The sequence below is a fragment of the Marmota marmota genome, unplaced genomic scaffold (genome assembly GCF_001458135.2).
Source record: "Marmota marmota marmota unplaced genomic scaffold, marMar, whole genome shotgun sequence".
NCBI classification, from domain to species: domain Eukaryota; kingdom Metazoa; phylum Chordata; class Mammalia; order Rodentia; family Sciuridae; genus Marmota; species Marmota marmota.
Window position 1 is genome coordinate 8,078,980 of NW_026000205.1, and position 24,856 is coordinate 8,103,835.

At 41.8% G+C, this 24,856-nt stretch overlaps 1 protein-coding gene across 1 annotated transcript; it reads right to left on the reverse strand.

Annotated features, from left to right (window-relative positions):
* Positions 1 to 5,324, reverse strand: Psmc4 (proteasome 26S subunit, ATPase 4). Its single transcript, XM_015496862.2, has 11 exons — positions 5,186 to 5,324; positions 4,259 to 4,357; positions 3,953 to 4,139; positions 2,666 to 2,812; positions 2,474 to 2,583; positions 2,277 to 2,370; positions 1,213 to 1,380; positions 1,055 to 1,131; positions 744 to 912; positions 480 to 535; positions 1 to 258 (listed from the first exon to the last, which is right to left on the reverse strand). The coding sequence occupies exons 1-11, from the start codon at positions 5,219 to 5,221 to the stop codon at positions 145 to 147; spliced, it is 1,257 nt and encodes a 418-aa protein (XP_015352348.1). The 5' UTR covers positions 5,222 to 5,324; the 3' UTR covers positions 1 to 144.
* Positions 5,325 to 24,856: the final 19,532 nt, after the last annotated feature.

A 24,856-nucleotide genomic window follows, 5' to 3' on the forward strand; every position in this document is an offset into this window, starting at 1 on the left:
TGGATTCAATCTTATCCATTTATTGAATACACCAAACCTTGGTAAAGATAAAAGAAATCTAGGATTTGGGACAGAGGTACCTGGAGAGGAGAGAGAAGCCTCAGCCCCTGAGTGGTGTGGGAAGGGAAGGGGTGGGGGTGGGGGTCACTTGTAAAATTCATGCTCCTGCTCATCCTTCTTGATGACGGTCTTGTATGCTTTCTCAAAGTCCTTGGCCAGGACAATGTAGCGGTTCTCACGGACAGCCAACATTCCACTCTATTGAGGAATGAGAATTAAATACTCTGAGTACTCTCCACACCCCACACCCCCACCCAGGGATGGAAGGGGAGGCGGCTGGCAGGGGTGGGGGACAGACACAGGGCCCAAGACCCCAAGAAGGTAATAAAGGGACAAAACAACTGCAGCAAAGTGGTCTCAGAGAAGGGAAGAGGTATTCACACATCCCCTGCCGCGATCAGAGAGAAACCATCACTCACCTCCTGACAGATGGAGTTGATATCAGCTCCTGAAATCTTATCTGGCCGGGCCACATCTGCAGTGATTGAGTTAAGGACAACATTCCCTGTGTGATGGGATGAATGCCTGGAGGAAGAAGTCATCCTAGGGCTGTCTTGGTCACCACCCTCTTACCTGGACCTTGGTGCCTCGTGCAATATGGTTATGGTAGTAGCAGATGTGGAAATGAAGACTGCACCCCATACCCTGCTGTGGTCCTTCCCCTTACTTCCAGAGTAGGATACAATCTTCCAAGTCAACTTCTTCAGAGAGGTTCATCTTGCTGGTGATAGTGGAGAAAATCAATCTCTTCTGGCGGCGATCAGGGAGTGGAAATTCAATTTTTCGGTCCAGGCGTCCTGGCCGTAGCAGGGCTGGGTCCAGGGTGTCTGCCCTGTTTGTGGCCATGATCACCTGGCACCAGAAGAGGCTGGATCAGACCTTTGTCCCTCCCTACACTTTCTTTCCTGTCATGATACCTGCCCCTCATGAGCCAGCCCCTACTTTTCCCTGATTCCTACACTATACCTCCACTTGCCCATTCTGAGCCCCAAACCTTGACATTGACGTTCTGGTCAAATCCATCCATTTGATTCAGCAACTCCAGCAAGATTCTCTGAACCTCCCTGTCAGCTGAGAGTGAACATTAAGGTCAGTCCAGGGCACTGTTATGACACCTGCCCAAGATCCCAACCCTATTTGGGCATCACTCACCCCCTGTCTGGGCATCAAATCTCTTGGTGGCGATGGCATCAATCTCGTCTATGAAGATAATGGCAGGTGCGTTCTCCTTGGCCAGGCGGAAAACATCCCGGACCATGCGAGGGCCTTCACCCAGGTACTTCTGTACAAACTCTGAGCCCACGACCCGGATAAATGCAGCTGACAGCAGGATGACAAAGGTGAGAAATGAGCTGCCTGTGGAGCCCATCCTGCTTTAAATGAAACTGAGAACTCCTAAAGGCGGGGCTGGGGATGTGGCTCAAGTGGTAGTGTGCTGGCCTGGAATGCGCAAGGCACTGGGTTCGATCCTCAGCACCACATAAAAAATATAAATAAAGATATTAAAAAAAAAAATTTCCTAAAGGCATCCTTTCACTTGGACACCTACTCCTAGTAGCTGAGTCATTCTCTCAAGTCAAGGGCTGGGTCCCAGTTCAAGCCCCAAGGATCAGCCATCTGCTTATGTCCCAAAGCAACCCAACAGCCGCAGTCATGAATCATATGTACACATATCAAATTCTGGTCTGATGTTAAAAAGCAGAACATTAAATAAAACAAAAACCCCAGAACACTTGGTTTCCAAAATACATGTAATATCAGTAAGAAAACAGAAACGCTGTCCTTACATTAAGACATTAACACCTGACCAAGAGCTCTGAGCTCCCTTTTGCTCTATGAATCAGTCTTTAACGTATTAAGAGACAGTGACCAGAGGCCATCTTCTGATATAACTGACCTCTGGCAATGGGATTGAAGCAGGTTTGTTCAGGACCTTCCCTTTGGACTTCTTATTTATTTATTTGCTTTCTACGTTATTGGGGATTTCATTAAGTCTTCATAATTAATGTACAAAAGTAGTTTGTTATTAAAAGGAAATTGAGGCATGAAGAGGTAGTCACCTGGCCAGAATGCACAGCAAGTAAGGGCCACACTGGGCTATAACCCCAGAGCCCATGCATATGAACATGCCATGCTATTTCCCGGGGAGCATGAGCAAGCGGTGAGCAAGGGGAGACCCAAATCTCAAAGCACAGGGGAGGTAGAGAGAGGCTCACCTGTCGTGTGATGCGCCACAGCCTTTGCCAACATGGTCTTCCCACAGCCAGGTGGGCCATACATGAGGACACCTCGGGGAGGATCAATACCAATCTGAAACCCAAAAGTGGGAAAAGAAAGGATGAGGTAAGGAGCCCTGTCACCAATCCCAGACCCAGTGGTACCTGTCCCTGCCCTGTAGCCTCCACAGCCTCACCTGCTTATACAGCTCAAAGTGTGTAAGTGGGAGCTCCACAGCCTCCCGCACCTCTTGTTTTTGGATATCCATGCCCCCAATGTCTGCATACATCACGTCTGGCTTCTGGTCTGGTGGGAGAGCAGAGTTGGGGCTCCCAGCCTTGTCCACAAGGTCCCCTTACGCCTCCTGAGCCCCGGGCTCCCGCCTCACCTGAGGTGAGCATCATGATGCTACTGTCGGCCTCAGGAGGCAGCACATCCACCAGGGCATTGCTGTGCTTGTGGAGGGCGACTGAGGCATTGGGCTTGAGCAGCTCACGATCAATGGTGCTCAGAATACGCACATAATAGTTGGAGCCTTTGAGAAAGGGACAAGAAGAGGAGGAAAATGAGAAGTACCTGAGTCCTGCAGGCGCAATGGTGCACACCTGTAACCCCAGCAGCTCAGGAGGCTGAGGCAGGAGAATTGCCAGTTCAAAGCCAGCCTCAGCAACTTAGTGAGGCCCTAAACAACTCAGTGAGACCCTGTCTCTAAGTAAAATTTAAAAAGGGCTGGGGATGTGGCTCAGTGTTTAAGCGCCCCTGGTTCAGTCCCTGGTACCAAAAAAAAAAAAAGTCCCTGAGTCCTGAAACTGTCTTTTCCCTTCTTCTCCTTCCTTCACAGTTGTACCCTCCAGGCCACTAATCTTAGAGAGGCTCACACTAACAACTTTCCTGTCTACAGCCAAGACTCTCTCTTAAGCTCCACGACTGGGTGTGCCCAGCATGTCTCCTCCTGGATATTTTTCCCTGAGTACTTCTCACTGTCCTAATATGATCTCAGTATCTTTCCCCAAACTGAACTGTTCCTTCTGGATCTGCCTTAAGGAGACATACTGTCCCAGCCAAATCTGAAGCATCATCCTGAATTGTCTCTCCCTTCCCTCCACAGACCATCAGTCGTCACAACCTTCTACTCAGCTTTACAAGTCTCTCTTCAAGCAGTTCTCTCCCCCTCCCCCTGCCTGATTCAGTCCCATCTTCACCTGTCTAGGTCTCTGTGTGATTCCTCCTTGGTCACCCAGCCTCTATCCTCTCTAATCTACCTCCCTTTATGTTAGTAATGCACAGCAATCTCTCTCCTGACCATCAGACCTGACTGTCCAGCAGCCCTATAATGTCCTGAACTGTCTCCCTGCAAACCCTCTGGACATCTCAGAAAGAGCCCATTATCTTCCTAAGTCTCACAGTCAAAGATATAGGTTTCACCCCTTCCCCCACTTCCTCATAGCCCATAAGTCCAACATCTTTTCCAAGAATCTTTACAAGAGCATGGCTTGCTCTAGAAGAGTAGAGGCCAGAAGCAGGAAAAGACAGACAGGACATTAGAACAACAATTGATTGTAAGGGCAGGGCCTGGACCTATGTTAATAATAGCAGCTACTATACACTGAGTTCTTAGCAGGTGTTGAATGGACAAATCAATGAATGAGGTGCCCCCATCCACACACCCACTCACCCGTGGTAGAGCCCACAATGGCTGTGTTCTGATCCACAGCTTCTAAAAACTGCCCAATGACTAGTGGAATGCTCTGGATTCGCTTCACCTCCTCCTGGGCATGCAGGAATTCTTTCTTCAGGTTCTTTTGCTCATCCTTGATGTATTCCTCCTGCACCTCCAGGAATTCTAGCTCTTGCTGCAGCTTCTGTGAGCCCAGAGGAAAGAGGAAAGGGATGGCTACAGGCTTTGCTAAGCCAGAGTGGAAAGTAGGGGGAATATGAAATGCTGGGCCTTATGCAAGGTTCAGGTTAGGGTTGAATGTACCTTGTAGCGACTATACAGGTCCTCCAGGTCCTCAGGCTCAGGTCCCAGGAAGGACAAGCCAGTCTGGGGCCGGGACACAGACAATGCTGGGATCTCATCCTAGTCCAAGGGGGAAAACTCAGGTTGGAAGAAAAGAATCTCCTCAAGAAAGCATCTAGAACCACTGCTCCCACCATCACCACCACCACAAATTTGCCATTAAGTCACTCAATACTAACATCATTCAGTTTTTCTAAATAGAACCTGGAAAATTCTCAGCCCCCTAAATAGGCTTTGATGTCACCCTGGCTCCTAAACAAGTCCTTTATGTCAATTTGCACCCCAAACAGATCTGCTATGGTATGCAATTCCTATCGTCCCCCAAAATATCACATCAACTTCTTACCACATCCCAGCATCCCCATCACCCTTCCACAGATTCCTAATGCTACACGGCTCTCCTGGACAGGATGTTAAAGTCCCCATACATTCGAAGACTCCCAGCATTCATTTCCCATTTGTCCTCCAAAAGAGACTCCCAAACGTCACTCAGGCAAGTCCAGATAAAACCACAATGCCCCCCACCCCAGCAAAGCACCGAACACAGTCCCCTAGCCACAGGCCCATTCCACACATCGCTCACCAGCATCTGACCTAACCCCAAACCCAAAGGGCCGACGAGGTCACCAAGCACTCCCAGGCAGGCCTCGAAACCCATCAATGTCAAAGACCCTCTTCTCCCAGCTCCGCCTTCGGAGTCTTACCCTCCCCACATCCCTCGACCACACAGTCAGGCCTCGGGACCGCACAAAGTTCTCCACCGAAGCCCCTAAAATCACCCAGAGTCGCACTGGGATCCTCCAAGTCCACTCAGCTGTCCACTCAGGTCTGGCTTCAACCATTCCCCCAAGCCCGGCCGGTACTAAAAGGCCGAAGTCCCCACCGCACCTGAGCCTTCTCCACCAAGATGCCAATCTCCTCCATAGTGACCAAGCCGGCCTCTGCGGGGCTCGGCCTGATCCAGTCACCGTTTCCGCTGACGCAGCCGGAAGTCTCCGACACTAGAGGATCCTGGGAAACGTAGTTTAAGCTCTCAGAGAGCGGGATGGATGGACAGGGAGTGGGGAAGTCTTCGTCCTGGGCTCCGCCCACAAAATAAGCACATGCGCTGTGCGACAGCATCGCGAAAAAGCGCGGGCGGGCTCGGAGATGTGAGCGTGCGCAGTTGAAAGGGATGGCGGCGCTCGTGCTGGAGCGCCTCTAGGGCTTTTTGTCCAGGAGGTGGCGCCAGCTCACTGCTCTTTCAACAGGAAATTCTGAGCTCTGTGGGAAGAGTCTGGGGTCCATGGGCTGTAACTCCCTGTTAGTGGAGGGATCTGAGAGGCCTCGGGCGGGGTTCCACAGAATGGGTCTCCGCGTGGCCTGCCCCCTAAGATTCTGTCCCTGAAGGTAATCGGGCTCCACTCTGGGAGTGAGGAGCCTAGAGTCCATGGTTCAATGAGGAACGAATTGAATAGACTCTGGGCTGGAGAAAATAAGGCTATATAAGAAAATAAGGCTGGAGAAATAAGAAAATAAGGGTGCCCTGTAGTTGTGTTATACCAGAGACCAGCACACCCATGCCACATTCCATGCTTAAGCCTTGCATGCATCATCCCTTGGAATTGCTTTTCAGCTAAAGCTGGGTATGGAACCCCGGGCCTTAGGCATGCTAAACAAGCACTGTGCCACTAAGGTACACCTTCCCAAGCCCAAATCCTAGCTCATGTTGTGTTTTCTTTACAGAGAGAGAGAAACAGGCTTTGCAGCCATGAAACCACTTGCCACAGTCACAGGGCTTAAGTGGCCGAACAGAATGGGGACCCAGATCTGTGTGTCCCCAAAAACCTCTGCTCCTAGTACACTGCCATCCTTCATACCAGCTACAAATTTTTACTAAATAAACTTCTGTTGAAGTATGAGCATATTCAGGTGCACAAATTCTTATTGTTGCTTACAAATCAAGGAAATGCAAAACTTGAGCAGCCATCTAGATCAAGCAACCCAACAAAGACAACCTCCAAAAGTCTAAGCACTTCCTTTCCCCATCCCATATAATTAATATCATTTGCCAATAACAGCAAAGATCACTTTCTCCAGATCTGTACAGTGTCTGTAACAATGGTCCACTTTATGCTTTGAATATAGATAGTCCTTGCTGCTTTGCTAGTGTGACTTATTTTTTAAAGGACATGTTTCTTTCCCTTCTCTACCTGCTCATTCATATCCCCCCACCCCAATCTCAGAGGAAACAGGATTACCTTGCCTCCCCATCCTAGGCAGAGTTATCAGTCCTTGAGCCCATACCCTCCCCAGGAGTGAAGTAAATCATATTTTGTGGATGGCACCAGAAGAACTCATAAATGACTCTCTCCCACATTAACAAGTGAATTACACTCCAACAGAGAGCACTTGGAATGTAGCCTTTGAATCACCTCTTTAAAAACCCCTGTTCCCCTTGATGGGCAGAATCATAGCCTCTGAGACAGGAGTTCCTGTTTTCTCCTTTGCTGGACAAGTAATAAAACTTTTTTTTCCTTTTTCTCAAAATTATGTCCTTATTAGTGAATGGGGTTTGGGGACAAGACTGAGCTTTCGGAAACAAATTTGGCACTCCAGGTGAGTCCTGAGAGAAGCCTCTGCTCTGGCTTTCTTGGGCAGGCCTACCACTCCAAGCAAACCCACTTCCGTGCTGAGGATTCAAATTTGTTGAGAGCCAACTGCAGGAAGTGAGGAGACAGGTGAGTGTGCCTCAGGTCAAATCAGAGGAGGTATTCCTGTGAGTACAGGGAGGGACTGAGGGACTGTCCCAGCAGCTGCTAAGTTCCTTTTGCTTTGGGAAACTCCCTGCTTTTCTTTCTGGATGGTACAGTTTGCTCCATCTTGATCCACGTTGATAAAAAGAAAACTGAACTCAGTAAAGTCCAGACAGCCTTGGCCATTTGGCAAGTCTCTGGTGTGCATGCCAAGATGCTTGATTCCACGCATCTGGTTCCTTTTCATGGGGACATCCCGTCCCTTTTTGTGGGGGATATCTGTGGCACCACTGTGTTATCAAAAGCCCAGTCCTTGCCCCCTTGATGTCATTCCAATATGAGGACTTGGTTTTGAGAAAAAGGAAAAAGAAGTTTTATTACTTTGCTAACAAAGGAAAAGCACAGGAGACTTCTGTCCTAGAGACTATAATTCTGCTCATCAGGGTGAACAGGGTTTGGTTTTTCGTTTTTGGTGGGGTGTTCTGTTTTGTTTTTGTTTTTTGTCTTTTGGTACCAGGGATTGAACCTCTCTGGTACCAAAAAAAAAAAAAAAAAAAACCACAGAGCCACATCCCAAGCCCTTTTTTAATATTTTATTTAGAGACAGGGTCTTGCTGAGTTGCTAAGTGCCTTACTAAATTGCTGAGGCTGGCTTTGAACTCATGATGCTCCTGAGCTCTTGGGGTTATAGACACACACCACTGCACCCCGCTGAACAGGGGTTTTTAAAGAGGTTATTTCAAAGGCTACATTCCACATGTTCTCCATTGGAGTTGTACTTCACTTGTTAATGTGGGAGAGAGTCATTTATGAGCTCTTCTGGTCCCATCCACAAAATATGGTTTACTCCTGGGGAAGATATGGGCTCAAGGACAGATAACTCTACCTAGGATGGGGAGATAAGGTAATCCTATTTCCCCTGAGATTAGGGAGGGGGAGAAACTAGGAGCAGGGAGAGAGGAAGACAAAGAAACATGTCCTTTTAAGAACAAGTCAGAGTGGCAGAGCAGCAAGGATTGTATTAAAACCATAAAGTGGACCACTGTGGCACTTCTCCACTGTCTACTTTCCATTTCTATGGAAGATGGGCAACAATATCTCCAAGCTGCTTCTTGCTGACAGAGGGTGAAGTTGGGGAAGTAATCCAAAGTCCATGTTCTCTATCAGGTGAGGAGTGGATAGTTCAGGGTATTCAACATCAGGGCAGTCCAGAGGTCCATGGTGACTGTTGGGGAGTAACTGGACAAGGCACACATAGGGCAGGGATCTTGCTAAAACAATAATAAACAAGTCAGCACAACATTACTTTGTTTGTAAACAATGAGCACAAACACAGTTAATATTTCAGCCAGTCTCTGAAAACCATGAAGACAGTAACTTATACTCATGTCAGTGAAACACAGATGGAATTTATCCATGCAGGAGGTTAGGACAATTTGTAGGTCAATGAGATCAGGCTCAAATTGACTCAGGACAAACTTGTGACTCTAGAGTCCTTTGTGATGGTTAATATTAGGCACTCCCACATAAAAAACCCTTTCTTTATAGCCTCCAGTTTTATTTACTTTTGGTAGGACTGAAACCAGTGTACATCTCAAGTCACACTGAAAGAGCCATTGTCTCTCCTAAATGTCTGTGTACAATTGGGCTTTGGTCATACTCTCCTGCCAGCTGTTTGAGAACACATTGGTCAAAACTGACCCTCTTCCTATCTTCCACTTACTAAGAGGTAGCTGAGATTCTTCAGAGATCACTCCTGGGAACGTGTGAGAAGCCTCTTGGCTCCTTTAGGCTTCCTCTATCAGTGGAGTTTTCTGCCAGGATGGGTCAGGGTCTTGCTGACCATATGTGGTTTGTCTTGAAAGCATCAGGGACAGGTCCCTCTCCAATGACCCTCCTCTTTGCAGAATGTGCACTGGTTGGCTTTCTGTACTCTAGGGTCCTCTTGATCCCCCTGACCAGCAGATCAGGTGACTCACTGGAGTTGCAGGGCCCAGTGAGGGGTCCCCTTGTTCTCTGGATCCTAGCTGATCTCTGAGGGCAAGGTCCAAAATATTGACTGGCTTTTTGCTTGATCCTTCTATTTCCTTGACTTTGCTTTCACATTTTTGGGGTTTAAAGATCCATCAGACCAGTTTCACAAATCTTGAAGTGAGAGTGATGGGTTTTACCTTTCATATCTATAATTTTATAGTTACTCCTTCCATTTAATTGGTGTCGGTATTGATACTGGAAGCCAGCCTTAAATCCTGTCTGTCCTGTAGGTGATTACTTATCACTTCAAATTACTTCAGCTTGGTAGTTCTTAGTAGTTCTGTGAAACACTAACAGGAAACAGTTATAAAGTTTTTTTCTTTTCTAATGTAAATAGTGCTAAAAATTTTCCTTGCTTATCTGCGTCTCACATTTTAATATGTTGATATTCATTTTCACTTAATTCTATGTTTTTTTTCTTGAGATTTTCTCATTGGTCCATAGATTACTTAGATGTGAATAGTTTAATATCCATGTGACTGAACTCCTTATCATGCACCTGCATAAATATGCCTGTGAAAACAGAATCTCTTCCGTATACTTGACTTCTGACAGACCAACTCCAACTGCAAGAGGGCATAATAATCCAGAAAAACCACTCAAAGGCCAGATTGTGTTCTAGAAAAATATCTTTCTCTTAGGCTTACACCAACAGATGGTTTACTCGCCAAGATGTCTTCTATTGGTAAGAGAAACAGCATGGCCCATGTGTTAAAGGGCCAGTAACAGATACAAAAATGGAAACACAGAGAGCCAGACAACCAGAGAGGATCCCTGAAACCATGGCTGACAGTCAGGAAACTTTAAAACAGACAGACCTGCAAACACAAATTTCTTCCACTTACTTTACTTCTGACAGACCAATTGAAAGATTGTATAATAGTTCAGAAAACTATTCAAAGGCCATTAAAACATTTTTAAGACAGGTGTATACCTATAGGTGGCCCTTTATTTCTCTTATTTTACCTCTGAAAGACAAATTCCAATTGCAAGAGTTTTGGGGGAGTGGTAACTGGAATTGAACTCAGGGGCACTCGACCACTGAGCCACATCCCCAGCCCTATTTTGTATTTTATGTAGAGACAGGGTCTCACTGAGTTGCTTAGCACCTTGCTTTTACTGAGGGGCTTTGAACTTATGATCCTCCTGCCTCAATCTCCTGAGCTGCTGGGATTACAGGCATGTGCCACCATGCCCAGCCCAACTGCAAGACCGTACAAAAAAGAAAAACAGACAACCCAAAATCATGGCCAAGATATGGGAATCTTTAACAAACCAGCCAAGATCTTTCCCAAGAGACTACTAATTGGATAAATGCAGAATTACCCATAGGCTTATACTTGTAGGTAGCCCTTTCTTTCAACTACTTTTGACAGACTAACTCCAACTCAAAGATTGCACAAAAAGGAAACAGAGACAGACAACAAGAGAGGATTCCCCAAAACCACTGCCAACAGATGGGAACAAACCAGCCAGGATTTTCCCGAAGAGACTACCTAGAGGATCAATGCAGCATTGCCCATGTCTTAAAAGGGACAGTAACATATACAAACAAAAACACAGACAGCAACCAGAGGGAATTCTCAAACCTACAGTAGACGTTACTGGGAGGTAGACATGGGGAAAAAAATCTCAGTGGACATTGGGTGTGTGTCCAAACTATCTTCCTAGGAACTAGAGGAATTGACCATCAGTCAGCCCTAAGTGGCTTCTAGGCAACTGGGTGATATATTAAGAGTGGTTATGTTGGGTTTGGTCCTAAGAAAACCAACGTCTGTCAGTACCAAAACCCAGTAGGATTGGCATTTTTTTTTATTTTGAATTGAATGAGGCTTTTTTTTTTAATAATGTGGATGAAAGTCTCTCCTGTGAGTTTCAGGGATTCTTTTACCAAAACCATGTGGCCTTATTTCTATGTTGGAACAGATTCTGAACCTTAAAATTTCTTAAAATCTATTCTGTGGATGATGAAAGATAAAGAAACTGGTAAATTATTCTCTTTAGTTTTTAGGGATAACTTGATAAATTTAATCTCATTTCTAGAATCTTTTTGAACTTTCCTACTGAAAACCAGAATAGATTTTTCTCCCTTATTTTCAGCAACTATAAAAAAACAAGATAGTAATGTACTTTCGTAGATGTTCTGAATAGCAGTTGTTAAGCTCCTTGAATTCTAATTTTAAATATTTGAGAATTAACATGTACAATAAAATATTTTGTTTTGAATAACAAAATAAAAAAATAAAAAAAAAAACAGACAACAAGAGGGAATTCCCCAACCCAAGGCCAAAAACCAGATGAAAACCTAGAAGAGACCAGGAGAGAGTAAATATCCCTAGATTTTTGAGTCTCACTTAACCAAGACTCCTACACCAGTTGTAATAGGGAACCATTTTATGCTTTGAATATCGCCCTTGCTGCTCTGCTAGTGTGACTTATTTTTTAAAGGTCATGTTTCTTTCTCTTCTTCTCTCCCAGTTCTTCCCTAATACCTTCCTCCTCCCTAATCTCAGGGGAAACAGGATTACCTTTCTTCCCCATTCCAGACACAATTATGTATCCCTGAGCACACATCCACCACAGGAATGAAATAATTCAGACTTTGTGGATGGCACCAGAAGAGCTCATAATTGACTCTCTCCCACATTAACAAGTGAATTACACTCCAACAGAGAACACTTGGAATGTAGCCTTTGAATCACCTCTTTAAAAACCCCAGGGGGCTGGGAATATAGCTCAGTTGGTAGAGAGCTTGCCTCATATGCACAAGGCCCTGGGTTCAATCCCCAGCACCACCAAAAGAACAAACAAACAAACAAACAACAACAACAACAACAAAAAAAAAACCCTGTTCCCCTTGATGGGCAGAATCACAGCCTCTGAGACAGGAGTTTCTGTGTTTCTTTTTCTTTTTTCTCAAAATTATGTCCTTATTATTGAATGGGGTTTGGAGACAAGGACTGAGCTTTTGATAATAAATTTGGCACTCCGGGTGGGATCTGAGAGAAGCCCCCACTCTGGCTTTCTTGGGAAGGTATAAGCCTAAGAAAAAGATGGTGTTCTACTGTAATCTTTCCTTTGAATGGCCTTCTGAATTATACAGCCTTGCAGTTGGAGTTGGTCTTTCAGATGGAAAGTTAGTGGCAGAAGTTCTGTATGTGCAGGTCTGTCTGTTTTTAAAGATTCCCCTGTTTAATCATGATTTAGGGATTCTCTCTGTTTGTCTGTCTGTCTTTCTTATTATTATTATTATTATTATTATTATTATTATTATTATTATCTGTTACTGGCCTTTTAAAACATGGACCATGCTGCGTTTCTCTTACTGGTAGTCTCTTGAGAAGAGAGATCTTAGCTGAATGGGTCACTGTTGAGACCCACAGCCCAAGGGGCCCCAGCAAACTTCCAGCTGCCGGCTGATGATTGGCTCACAGCGGCCCCAGCAACATCTAGCTGATTGGCTCCTCTGCAGTGATGCTCATTGGGCTGTTTCCCTGCCCTTTCAGACCACGGAGCTGCTCATTGGGGGACTTTTTTGGCTCCGCCCACGTGACCCAGCCAAGCGGCCGCTAGAGCAGGAGGATTGTGGGAGGTGGAGAGAAGCTTGTGGGGGAGAGAGAGGCTTGTGGAAAGCCGGTGGTGGCAGTTGAGGCTCTGAGGGTTTTTCCTGAGAGGCTGTTTTGTTTGGCGTGTGTGGTTCTAAGAATAAAGTTGGTTTCTTTTGACAAGTGGCTCCTGATTGTGCCCAGCCAGACTGCGGCAGGTCACCTATAGGTATAAGCCTGTCTTAGAGAAAAATGATTTACTGGAACACAATCTGGCCTTTGAGTGACTTTTCTGGATTATTATGCCCTCTTGCAGTTGGAGTTGGTCTGTCAGAGGTAAAGCATATGGAGGAGATTCTGTATATATAGGTATTTATGCAGTTGCATGATAAGGAGTCTGAATAGTCAGAAACTGAGCTGAGGATGCAAAAAGGCACTGCAGCTGGTGTGAAGGTTAGCAGGGCACCAGAAGAAAGAGTTTAAAATAAGTTTTAAATCCTTTCAACCCAGTGCTGGAAGTTCCACCACTGTTCCTCAGCCTGGCCCCGGGCAGCTACAGGTCATCTCACTGTGGGTCAGGAACACCATTCCTGGTCTGGGGAGGGAAAACATTCCAGAAAAATGAGCAAAGACAACCTGGCCTCTGCCCTTTCTTCCAGTCCCCTTTGCCCTTGAGGCTGCTGGCCACAAAGGATGTGGCAGTAGGTTGTAGCATTGTTAGTTATGCCCTGGGGTCAGGAGTGGTCTCCCATTTTGAGATTTGTCAGGGCACCTCATTTGGCCACGTGATATCCATCACTGGGGCAGAGCAATTCTTGCCATGACAGTATCCCATCAAATTAAATGGTTGGGGAGACTGGCGGGATAAACAACTGCACCCAGGAAAGAAAAAACAAACTAAGGCCAACCCATGTTTTGTTGGAAGCCTCTGCAAAGAGATCATCAAGGAAGCCTGAAGAAAAGTATGGAAAGGGCTTTCTCCATTGAATATCAATATGCCTAGTGTAGGAAAAAAGCCCCAAAGGAGACTCTTTGGGCTTTTTGTCAATTGTATCTAGAGGTACAACTGACAGTGGGGAACTCCCTTGAAGTTGGTGGCATCATGGTAACGATAAGGGAGGCAGGTCAGGCTCAAAAATATACTGTGCTCCAACCTCTTGGAATGCCACTTGGGATTAAGAAAAGATTAAGGCACAGTTTTTGTGTATGCCATATTGTCCAGCCCTCTCCTGGGATGAAATTTGTTGTGAAATTAAATACACAGATAACATTCACCAGGACTGTTTCAGAATATAATTTTTCAAAAGGGACTGAAACCAGAAAAGATATACAGAAAAGCTAAAGGTATGGAAATGTATTTTAATACAGAAAATTAGAAGGTAAAAGAAAAGTTTAGGGATGAGAACGTATTTTGTTTGTTAAAGTAGTATTCTTGTGCTAAAGTCCAAGATGAAAGAGAGAACAAAACTAAGGTTTTGTAAATAAGTTGTAGAATGTCTATGTAAGTTGCAGAAGGTTTGTGGAAGGTAAATCTCAAAAGTTTGTGTATCTGATTAAATTGACCATACTTAGCACAGCCAGTCAAAACTGTTCAGATTTTAATGTACTGATACAAAGCAAAGTCTGAAACATTGATCTGTTCTAATATGTCCAGAAAATTTCCTTGTATCTATTAGGTTTTATTACTTTGGGAAACTATGTCTTAAAGAAATTAGCGTTTGTACCTGCTTTAAAGTCTTTTAAATGATTACTTACTTCACAACTGGTTAAATAAACAACAATTATTTTACCTTGTAACAATATAGTTGACATCCTAAATATTTATGATTAGATATATGGACACATCTATGAACTATGTTTTGTATGAGTCTTGTCTAAGTGTTATGTAAAAGTGTATAAAATGAAAGTTTATGTGTTTACCCACAAGATTACCAATAAGTGCTCTCTTTTATACGTTGTATCTGACATAGAAGGGTCACACTGTCATTTGAAGACCTGTTTTGTATTTGTTTCCTTTGACTAAGTCTATTTCTGATCATTAACACTGTTTCCTAAATGTATAAGAGATCTAAGGCTATCCTCCAATTTTTGCTAGTACTGCTAACCTATGCAGACCTGTGATTATTATTACCATATAATATGGATTCTAAATTCTACTTTTAAAGTGAAACCAAGTTAATACAAGGAGTTCTGCGTAATTATGATGCTAACCATTACTGGGTTCTTTGTATATTAGATGCATTCATGTTCTTAATGCATACAAACCTTGGGCTGGGGTTGTAGCTCAGTGGTGGAGCACTAACCTCACATGTGTGAGGCACTGGGTTCAATCCTCAACACCATATAAAAATAAATAAATAAAATAAAAGATATTGTGCCCATCTACAACCAAAAGTTTTTAAAATTTTTTAAAAGTATACAAATCTTTTTAAAATGTAAAACTTGTGAGAACGTTTTACCAAGTTGGTGTTCTCCAAACTAAAATTGTCTGTAGCAATAGTCTCCTTCAGATTTATATAGAAATTACATACTTTGTTGGTATTCACTTATGTAATTTAATTTTTTTTCATTATTTAGAGAATACTTTATTAGTTTCTGTAATCAAACCCACGTAGATAAGACCTTACATATTTAATACAGTGCGTTACCCCTGTACAAATGGAAAAAAAATTAAGTTTAACGTTTCTAGATCAATATGGCTGTTAATTTCTGTACAATGCCAACTCAACACGGTAAACTGGGATACTTTTCCAAAGTTGACATGTCATTTAATATTTTATAACTGGATAAAGGTAACCTGCTGTCAATAAGTTATATATAGAATTTTGTGTTACTCTTTACATAGGGAGGAGAATTTAAATGTATTTTTGGAAGGTAATAAGGAAAGCCTGATCTGTTTAAAGGTTGACATTGTAAATCATGAAAACATTTTGTCACTTTTTTCCACGAAAGGAAAGTTAAAAGCTCTCTTAGCCTTTGTTTGATTCATGTTTCAGATGTAATGGTGTATTGTGTTATTTGTCAAGAGCTCCGCCTTACCTGAAATGAGGCTCTGCCTTTCACCTTACTCCATGTTAGGGTGGCTCCAAAATAGGCTAAACTTAAGCTCATTTCAAGTTGTGTTCAAAACATAGATTTTTGTTCTAACCACTACTGTGATCTCAAAATAAAAATGGGGATATAATACATAAATAAATAAAAGTTAAAGAAATCACATTTCTTGGTTCATAGCTATTACAAGAACTGAACGTTTTGCTCTGTTAATTTCATTTTGTATATTCCTGTAAATTTTTCAACTATTTCTGTTAGTGTTTTTGCAGAGGTACTACTTGTAATAAATGAACCTGAGTTAAATTGAGATAACAAGCCATCACCTACAGGACAGACAGGATTTAAGTCTGGCTTCCAGTAACAATACTGACCTTAATTAAATGGAAGGAGTAACTATAAAATTATAGATATGGAAGGTACAAACCTATTACTCCCACTTCAAGATTGGTGAAACTGGTCTGATGGATCTTTAAAACCAAAAAATGAGAAACCAAAGTCAAGGAAATAAAAGGATCAAGCAAAAAGCCAGTCAATATTTTGGACCTTGCCCTCAAAGATTAGTCAGAATCCAGAGAACAAGGGAAGCCCTCACTGGGCCTTGCAACTCTAGTGTGTCAGGGGGATCAAGAGGACACTAGAGAACAGAAAGCCAACCAGTGCACATTCTGCAAAGAGGAGGGTCATTGGAGAGGGACCTGTCCCTGATGCTTTCAAGACAAATCACATATGGTCAGCAAGACCCTGACCCATCCTGGCAGATAATTCCACTGGTATAGGAAGTCTAAAGGAGCCAAGAGGCTTCTCACACGTTCCCAAGAGTGATCTCTGAAGAATCTCAGCTACCTCTTAGTAAGTGGAAGATAGGAAGAGGGTCAGTTTTGACCAATGTGTTCTCAAACAGCTGGCAGGAGAGTATGACCAAAGCCCAATTGTACACAGACATTTAGGAGAGACAATGGCTCTTTCAGTGTGACTTGAGATATACACTGGTTTCAGTCCTACCAAAAGTAAATAAAACTGGAGGCTATAAAGAAAGGGTTTTTTATGTGGGAGTGCCTAATAATAACCATCACAAAGGACTCTAGAGTCACAAGTTTGTCCTGAGTCAATTTGAGCCTGATCTCATTGACCTACAAATTGTCCTAACCTCCTGCATGGATAAATTCCATCTGTGTTTCACTGACATGAGTATAAATTACTGTCTTCATGGTTTTCAGAGACTGGCTGAAATATTAACTGTGTTTGTGCTCATTGTTTACAAACAAAGTAATGTTGTGCTGTCTTGTTTATTATTGTTTTAGCAAGATTCCTGCCCTATGTGTGCCTTGTCCAGTTACTCCCCAACAGCCACCATGGACCTCTGGACTGCCCTGATGTTGAATACCCTGAACTATCCACACCCCACTTGATGGAGAACATGGACTTTGGGTTACTTCCCCAACTTCACCTTCTGTCAGGGTGAGAAGCAGCTTGGAGATATTGTTGCCCATCTTCCATAGAAATGGAAAGTAGACAGTGGGGAAGTGCCACAGTGGTCCACTTTATGGTTTTAATACAATCCTTGCTGCTCTGCCACTCTGACTTGTTCTTAAAAGGACATGTTTCTTTGTCTTCCTCTCTCCCTGCTCCTAGTTTCTCCCCCTCCCTAATCTCAGGGGAAATAGGATTACCTTATCTCCCCATCCTAGGTAGAGTTATCTGTCCTTGAGCCCATATCTTCCCCAGGAGTAAACCATATTTTGTGGATGGGACCAGAAGAGCTCATAAATGACTCTCTCCCACATTAACAAGTGAAATACAACTCCAACAGAGAACCTGTGAAATGTAGCCTTTGAATCACCCTTTTAAAAACTCCTGGATCCGCCGGATGGGCAGAATCACGGCCTCTGGGAATGGAATCTCCTGTTTTTCTCCTTTGCTAGCAATGTAATAAAACTTCTCTTTTCTTTTTCTCAAATCTGTGTCCTCATTGAATTGGCATTGGGGACAAGGACTGAGACTTTGTTAACATATCTACCATGTATTTGGCTTTTTTTCTTAATATTTTGTTTGTAAGATTCATTCATAATGTGGGTAGAAATAGTATTTTTTTTTCATTTTTCACTCTGGATAGATTCTATATATGAATGTATCTCAGAATGGATGTTTTCCATTTGGGGGCTGTCTTGGTGCTATAATATTCAAGTCCATTTTGAGTTGTGGAGGGTATGCCTGTATTAATTCTTTGGAGAATATATTCAAGAGTGAAATATCTGGTTTGGGAACAAGTATGTGTTTACCTTTAGTAGACACTACTGAGCTGTTTTAACTTAACTCACACTAGTTGTGCATAACTTGATATTGGCAGTCTTTGATATGTTTTTTTTTTTTTCTATCTAGTGGGCATGTTGTGGATTGTTACACAGGATACTATTTGTGCAGTTACTTTTGGCCAGGCAAATTCCAAACCATGATCATCCCAAACAATCTTTAAAAGTGTTATGCTCGAATTCAGGACCCCAAAAAGACCACCAGAGATCAAGATCGATGTAAGCAGCAAAGAGGTGTTTATTGCGAGCTAGCTCAGTTATCTGTGTGCACACAGCAATTGGTGATTCTGAGAGGCCCCCGAGCCCAGAGTTTGCAGCAGTTTTGTACACTCTTTGGGGAAGGCAGGGACTTCACATACATTGTAGCATCTCTTAGCAAATCATCACACACAGTGGGAAAATCATAAAACAACTCTAAAACATGATTAGCACATTCACTGGTGGGAACAAGTTGGGTAAGGGTGATTGGTAGTACAAGAGGGGGGTTCCTTTGAACTGATTGGTTTAGGCCACGAGGGGAGTATGTGCTGAACTACATGGTTTCCCAACATGTTATCAACCACCATAAACTACTGGGGGGTCATCTGGCATCCCAGGTATTTTCCCTGTCTCCTGCTGATTGGTGGTTGCTAGGGGGTTGCTATGGGTCCTCATCTAGCCTGATTGAGTCAGGGACACCTGGCGTGGCAGATCTCTCCTGTTATTTGTAGATAAACAACTCAGCAGGGTGAGTGTGTGCCTAGGAGTGCTCTGTGGATCTTTCCAAGGACAAGGGTCACACCCCCTTCCTTGGACAGGCTTTGCTCTGAGGTAGAGGCTGGTTTCTCAAAAGTAAGTTTGCTTTTCCTCATTTTACATATGAGGAAACAAGGCTCAAACAATGACAGGAATAAATCCTTCCTCTTTCCCTTCTGACTGGACAACTCTTGGTTCTGTATCCTGGGTTTCTACTTGGGACTTAGAATGCATCACTTAAAATGAAATCCATCATCTTAACCTCCCACCCTCTCAATTTCTAGGCTTCAGCCTCAACCCCATCTGAAAGCTTTGCTCTCCAGTCAAATTATCACCAAGTTCTCTCTGCCCACTCCAGCAATGAAAATCAATGTATCCTTTTGGAATTTTTATGGATAATTATTCTAAGTAGCCACTTCCCAAATTACAAGTAGGAAACTAGCTATTTGCTGACTGTGTTTCTGGTTCTTTGATCAGTACTTTACTTCGTGATCTTGGGAATTAGGCAGTAAAAGTAATCAATGATGATATAGAGTCCTTGCCTTTTACCTTGTGTCAGGGATTCTTAAGTGCTTTATATACATTGTCTGATTTAATCTTCAAATTAAAGTGGGATTTGAAGTAAGCATTATTGTTTTACCTGCACCCTATTATGATGATCTTTCTCCCCATCCCCCACCCAGTTCAGAACAGCACACAGAGGCCCTTTAACAGATGGGAACCTAGAAACAGGAACAGCCCTTCTGGGTCTTTCTCCCCACCAAACTGCCTTCTAAAAGAAGTCCTGAACAACAAAAATTTTAAATGTTGCTCATTAATTCAAGCATTTTAAAATATATTGTGGCCAAATGAAACTCATCCGTGGGCTTCAGAGGGTCGGTGGACTCTGGTCTGGGCTCACCCTGTCCTCACGATGTTCTGAGTGAAGATATTCCTCACCCAGGGGCCCTGGGTGAGGCTGAGTGTATATAGGAGTCAGCAGACAAGCAAGTAAACAAGAGCAGACTGACAGAGAACCTTGTCTCTGTCTCCAGGGGGCCGCCGAAACTCAGCTCCCACTACATGACAGCTGTGCCAGAATGTGGGGTCACTGCTACTAGATCTGATGATTCAAAAGAAGACACAATCTGAGGGCTGAGCTGAATCTCATCGATAAAGTACTTGCCTAGCATATGCAAAGACTTGGGTTTGATCCTTGACATTGAAAAAAAATGTGGAAAATCCAGATTTTCAAGTAAGATTTTAAGAATTTTAAATGTTGCTCATTAATTCAAGCATTTTAAAATATATTGTGGCCAAATGAAACTCATCCGTGAGCTTCAGAGGGTTGGTGGACTCTGGTCTGGGCTCACCCTGTCCTCACAATGGCTATCAAAATCCTAGGAATGAAGAGATTTACCAATTCAAGGGTGGAGGTGGAGGGGGATTCTGAACCATTCAGAAGGTGGTAATAATATGAGCCAAGGATGGGTGAGGTTTAAACTCAGGGAAAATCCATTGTCAATGTTTAACTATAACTGAAAAAATAGGGGTTGGGGCTGTAGCTCAGTGGTAAACCACAGGGTGAGGCACTGGGTTCAATCCTCAGCACCACATAAAAATAAATAAAATAAAATAAACACATTAAAAATAACTGGAAAAGTAGCCTTGGAGACATCCATCTACTGCAGACTACAATCCAGTTTTTACAAAAGTTGTAGAACATGTAGTGATATGTTCATGAAATATGTCATGTGGGTAAAAGAAAAATAGATGATAAAGCAATGGAGTATAAATCCTTTTCAAATTTTTCTTATTTTAAAATTTCAGAGTCACAGCAAATTTCTAAGAACCATACATACTCTTTGTCCAGTTTCTCCAAGTATTAACATGTAATATGTTTGATCTATAACTTTCTCTCTCTCTCTCTCTCTCTCTCTCTCTCTCTCTCTCTCTCTCTCTCCACACACTCACCACACACACCCTGCTGGAATTTCTTTTTGAATGGCGTTGAATCTATAGATCAATTTGGGGGGAATCAGGAATATGAACTCTTCCAACCACGAATATGATGTGTCTCTCTCTCTTTAGGTCTTCTTTGATATCAGTTTTTAGTGTGTCATCCCTTTCAATATAAATATTCTGCATTACTTTTGGTATATTTATATCTATTTTTTCAAGCTATTGAAAACAACAGCTTTAAAAAAACAGGTATAACTAATGTACAATAAATAGCACACTATTGGATAAGCTTTGGCACAGGTACATACATATAAAATCATCACCAGAATCAAGATAATGAATGCATCTACCACCCTCAAATATTCCTTTATATCCTTTTATGTTCACCTTCTTCCTGACACTCCTTACCTCTCTATCCTAGAAATTGATTTTATTTTATAAATTTATGCAAATAGAATCATACAGCATGTACTCTTTCATTCAGCATAATTATTCTGAGATTTATCCGTGTTGTTGTGTGTATCAACAGTTCATTCCTTTTTTTTTTTTGCCAAGTAATAGTCCATTGTATTGACTGACAGTCTTTGGCAATTCAAGTACAACTGCTATTTATTTGTTTGGGCTTTGGTCAATACTTGATAAACCGGGTAATTGTATTAGTTTCAGCAAGTACTACAAATGGATTCATAATCCCATTTCTCTTTCAGTCTTCAAGAACTGTAAATAATCAAAGTAGACAAACTCTTAGGTAGACTAATACAAAGAAAGAAAACTCAAATAAAATCAGAGATGAAAACAGAAATGTTACAATGGAAATTTACAGAGACACAAAGAGTCTTTAGAGATTAGATTTGATCATCTAGAAGGAATTGAAAAATTCCTGGATACTTCACCTTACCAAGACAGAATCATGAAGAAATAGTCTGAACAGACCAAGAACAAATAACAAGATTGAATTGGTGATAAAACATCTCCCAGGCTGGGTGCAGTATGTACACCTGTAATCTCAGTGACTTGGGAGGTTAAGACAGGAGGATCACAAGTTCAAGGCCAGCCTGGGAAATTTAGTGAGATCATGTCTCTGAATAAAAAATAAAAAGGACTGGGGATGTTGCTCAGTGACAGAGTGTTCCTGGGAAAAGAGTCTCCTAGGACCAGACTGCTTCATTACTGAGTTCTACCAAATATTTAAAGCTGAATTAACACCTATTGCTTACATTTGTCTCAAAAATTGAAGAGGAAGGGATTCTTCCTAACACATTTTATGAATCCAGTATTTTCCTGATACAAAAATCAGAAAAGGACATAATAACAACAACGAAAAAAAAGCAAGAAAAAAACCCTGCAGGCAGGCCAATTCCTTGATGAACATAGATACAAAATCCCTCAACAAAACACTAGCAACTCAAATCCAACAGCGTATTTAGTGAGTATTAGATTATTCACTTTGATCAAGGTGGAGGTAAGATTCATCCCAGGAATGCAAGAATGGTTCAACATGTACATACCAAAATAAATATAATAAAACACTCAAACAGGAGCTGGGGCTGGGGCTCGGTGGCAGAGCACTTGTCTAGCCTGCGTGAGGCACTGGGCTTGATCCTTAGCACCACATAAAAATAAAAATAAATAAAAAACAATTATTAAAAAAAAAAACACTTAAACATGCAGGGTGCGGTGGCACATGCCTGTAATCCCAGTGGCTTGGGAGGCTGAAGCAGGAGAATTGAGAGTTCAAAGCCAGCCTCAGCAATTTAGCAAGGCCTTAAGCAACTCAGTGAGACTCTGTCTCTAAATAAAATACAAAATAGGGCTGGGGAGGTGGCTCAGTGGTTAAGCACCCTGAGTTTAATCCCCAGGACCAAAAAAAAAAAAAAAAAAAAAAAAAAACCATTCAAACAGAATGAAGAGCAAAAACCACATGATCATCTCAATAGATGCAGAGAAGGCATTTGACAAAATTCAACATACTTTCATGATAAAAGTGTTGAACAAATTAGGTATGAAAGGAACACATCTCAACAGAATAAAGGCCATTTATACTACACCAATAGCTAACCTTATTCTGAGTATGGGAAAAATCTAAAAACTTTCTCTCTAAAGTCTGGATTAAGAGAAGGATGTTCACTTTCATCATTTTTATTCAATATAGTACTGGAAATCTTAGCTAGAACAATGAAGCAAAGAGAAACAGCATCCTAGTTGGAAAGGAGGAAGTCAAATTGTTTCTGTTTGCAGATGACATGATCTTATATATAGAAAATCCCAGACTCCACCAAAAATTGTTAAAACTAATAAAATGGATTTAGTAAAGTTGCAGGATATAAAATTAACAAAAATAAGTAACATGGCTATACACCAATAGCAAATTATCTGAAATAGAAAAGAAGAACGCAAACCCATTTAAAATAGCTACAAAAATAAGCCAGGTGTGATGGTACACATCTTTTAAACCCAGCAGCTTGGGAGGCTGAGGCAGGAGGATCATAAGTTTGAAGACAGCCTGAACAACTTAGCTAGACCCTGTCTCAAAAACAACAACAGGCAATTTGTAAATCAATGGATGTGTAACTGATGTGATTCTGCAATCTGTGTATGGGGTGAAGGTGGGAGTTCATAACCCACTTGAATCAAAGTGTGGAATATGATATGTCAAGAAATTTGTAATGTTTTGAACAACCCACAATAAAAAAAAAAAAAAAAAAACAACAACAAAGGATTGGGGATGTGGCTAAGTGGTTAAGCACTGCTGGGTTCAATCCCAAGTACCAAATATAAATAAATAAATAAAGCTAAAAAATCTAGCAAAAAATTTAACTAAAGATGTGAAAGATCTAAAGATCTTTCATTTCATCATAAATAATAAAAATTTTTAAACTCCAAATAAAGAAATTGAAGAAGACACAAAAAGTTGGAGACACCCTATATTCATGGAAAAAATCCAAGTGTTTATTAACTGATATATGGTTAAAGAAAACAAGTGTGCATGATGGAATATTTTTCAACTACAAAAGAATGAAATCCTGTTATTTGCAACAACATAGGTGGAACTGGAGGCCATTATGTTAAGTGAGATAATCCAGGAACAGAAAGACCAGCACTGCATGATGGGCCACATACTGGGAAATAAGTCAAACAACAAAATTGAAAGAATTGGAATAATTATGGTATGTTCTCTGAACATTACAGAATAAGCTAGGAAACATCCAATCCCATGGATATTAGACAACTCACATCTAAATAATCCATGGACCAGTGAGGAAATCTCACGGGGAAAAAAAACAGAATTAGTGAAAATTAATATTGAACATAGGAAATATGTGAGATGCAGATGAGGAAGGGAACTTTATTGCACTAAATGTTTACATTAGAAAAGAAGAAAGATCTCGAACCAATAATCGAAGCTCCTACCCAAGAAAGTAGTAAAAGAAGACCAAAATAAACAAAGGAATCAGAAGAAAGAAAATTTTAAAAGATTAGAAATTAATAACATCGAACAAGAAAAACATAATAGAAATAAAATCAATGAAACAAAGCTGGTTCTTTGAAAAGATCAACAAAATTAATAAACATCTAGAAAGACTGGTGACGAAGATGAAAAGAGAGAAAGCACAAGTTACCAATATGAAGAATGAAAGCTGGTATATCAATAGAGACCCTATGCTCACAAATTTAACAGCTTGGATGAAATAGATCAATTCCTCAAAACCCATAAACCCTAAAAACTCAACCAATTTAAAACAGAAAATCCGAATAGCTTAAAGAAGTTGAACTTAAAAAGTGCTAGAGGAAAAGAAATCTCCAGGCACGAATAGTTTCACCAGAAAATTCTTCTAAACACTTAAAACAATTAGAACCAATTTTATGCAGTCTGTTCCAGAAAACAGAAGAGAGCATTTCCAACTCCTTCTATGAGGCTAATCTAATGTTACCTTGATGTTCGAACTGAACAAAGACGTTAAAAAAACAAGAAAGAGATGCAGGAGAGCAGAGAGAGAAAATTAGACTCTCTCGCTCATAAACTTGGATTAAAAAATCCTCAAAAATATTAGAAAACCGAATCCAGCAATGTGTAAAAAAATATTATGTTCCATAACCAAGTAGGATTTTTCCCAGGTTTGCAAGACTTCCTTAATATTCAAACATAAATTATTGTGCCACAGTGGTGCACACCTATAATCCTAGCAGCTCAGGAGGCTGAGACAGGAG

Bases quoted from the DNA above. Each gene is read 5' to 3' on its own strand.
- Psmc4 (XM_015496862.2), bottom strand. From the start codon at position 5,221: ATGGAGGAGATTGGCATCTTGGTGGAGAAGGCTCAG. The intron at 1,381-2,276 runs GTGAGCCTCTCT...TCCTGCTGTCAG, and splicing joins TGTGGCGCATCACACGACAG to CTGCATTTATCCGGGTCGTG. The intron at 259-479 runs GTGAGTGATGGT...ATTCCTCAATAG, and splicing joins TCAACTCCATCTGTCAGGAG to AGTGGAATGTTGGCTGTCCG.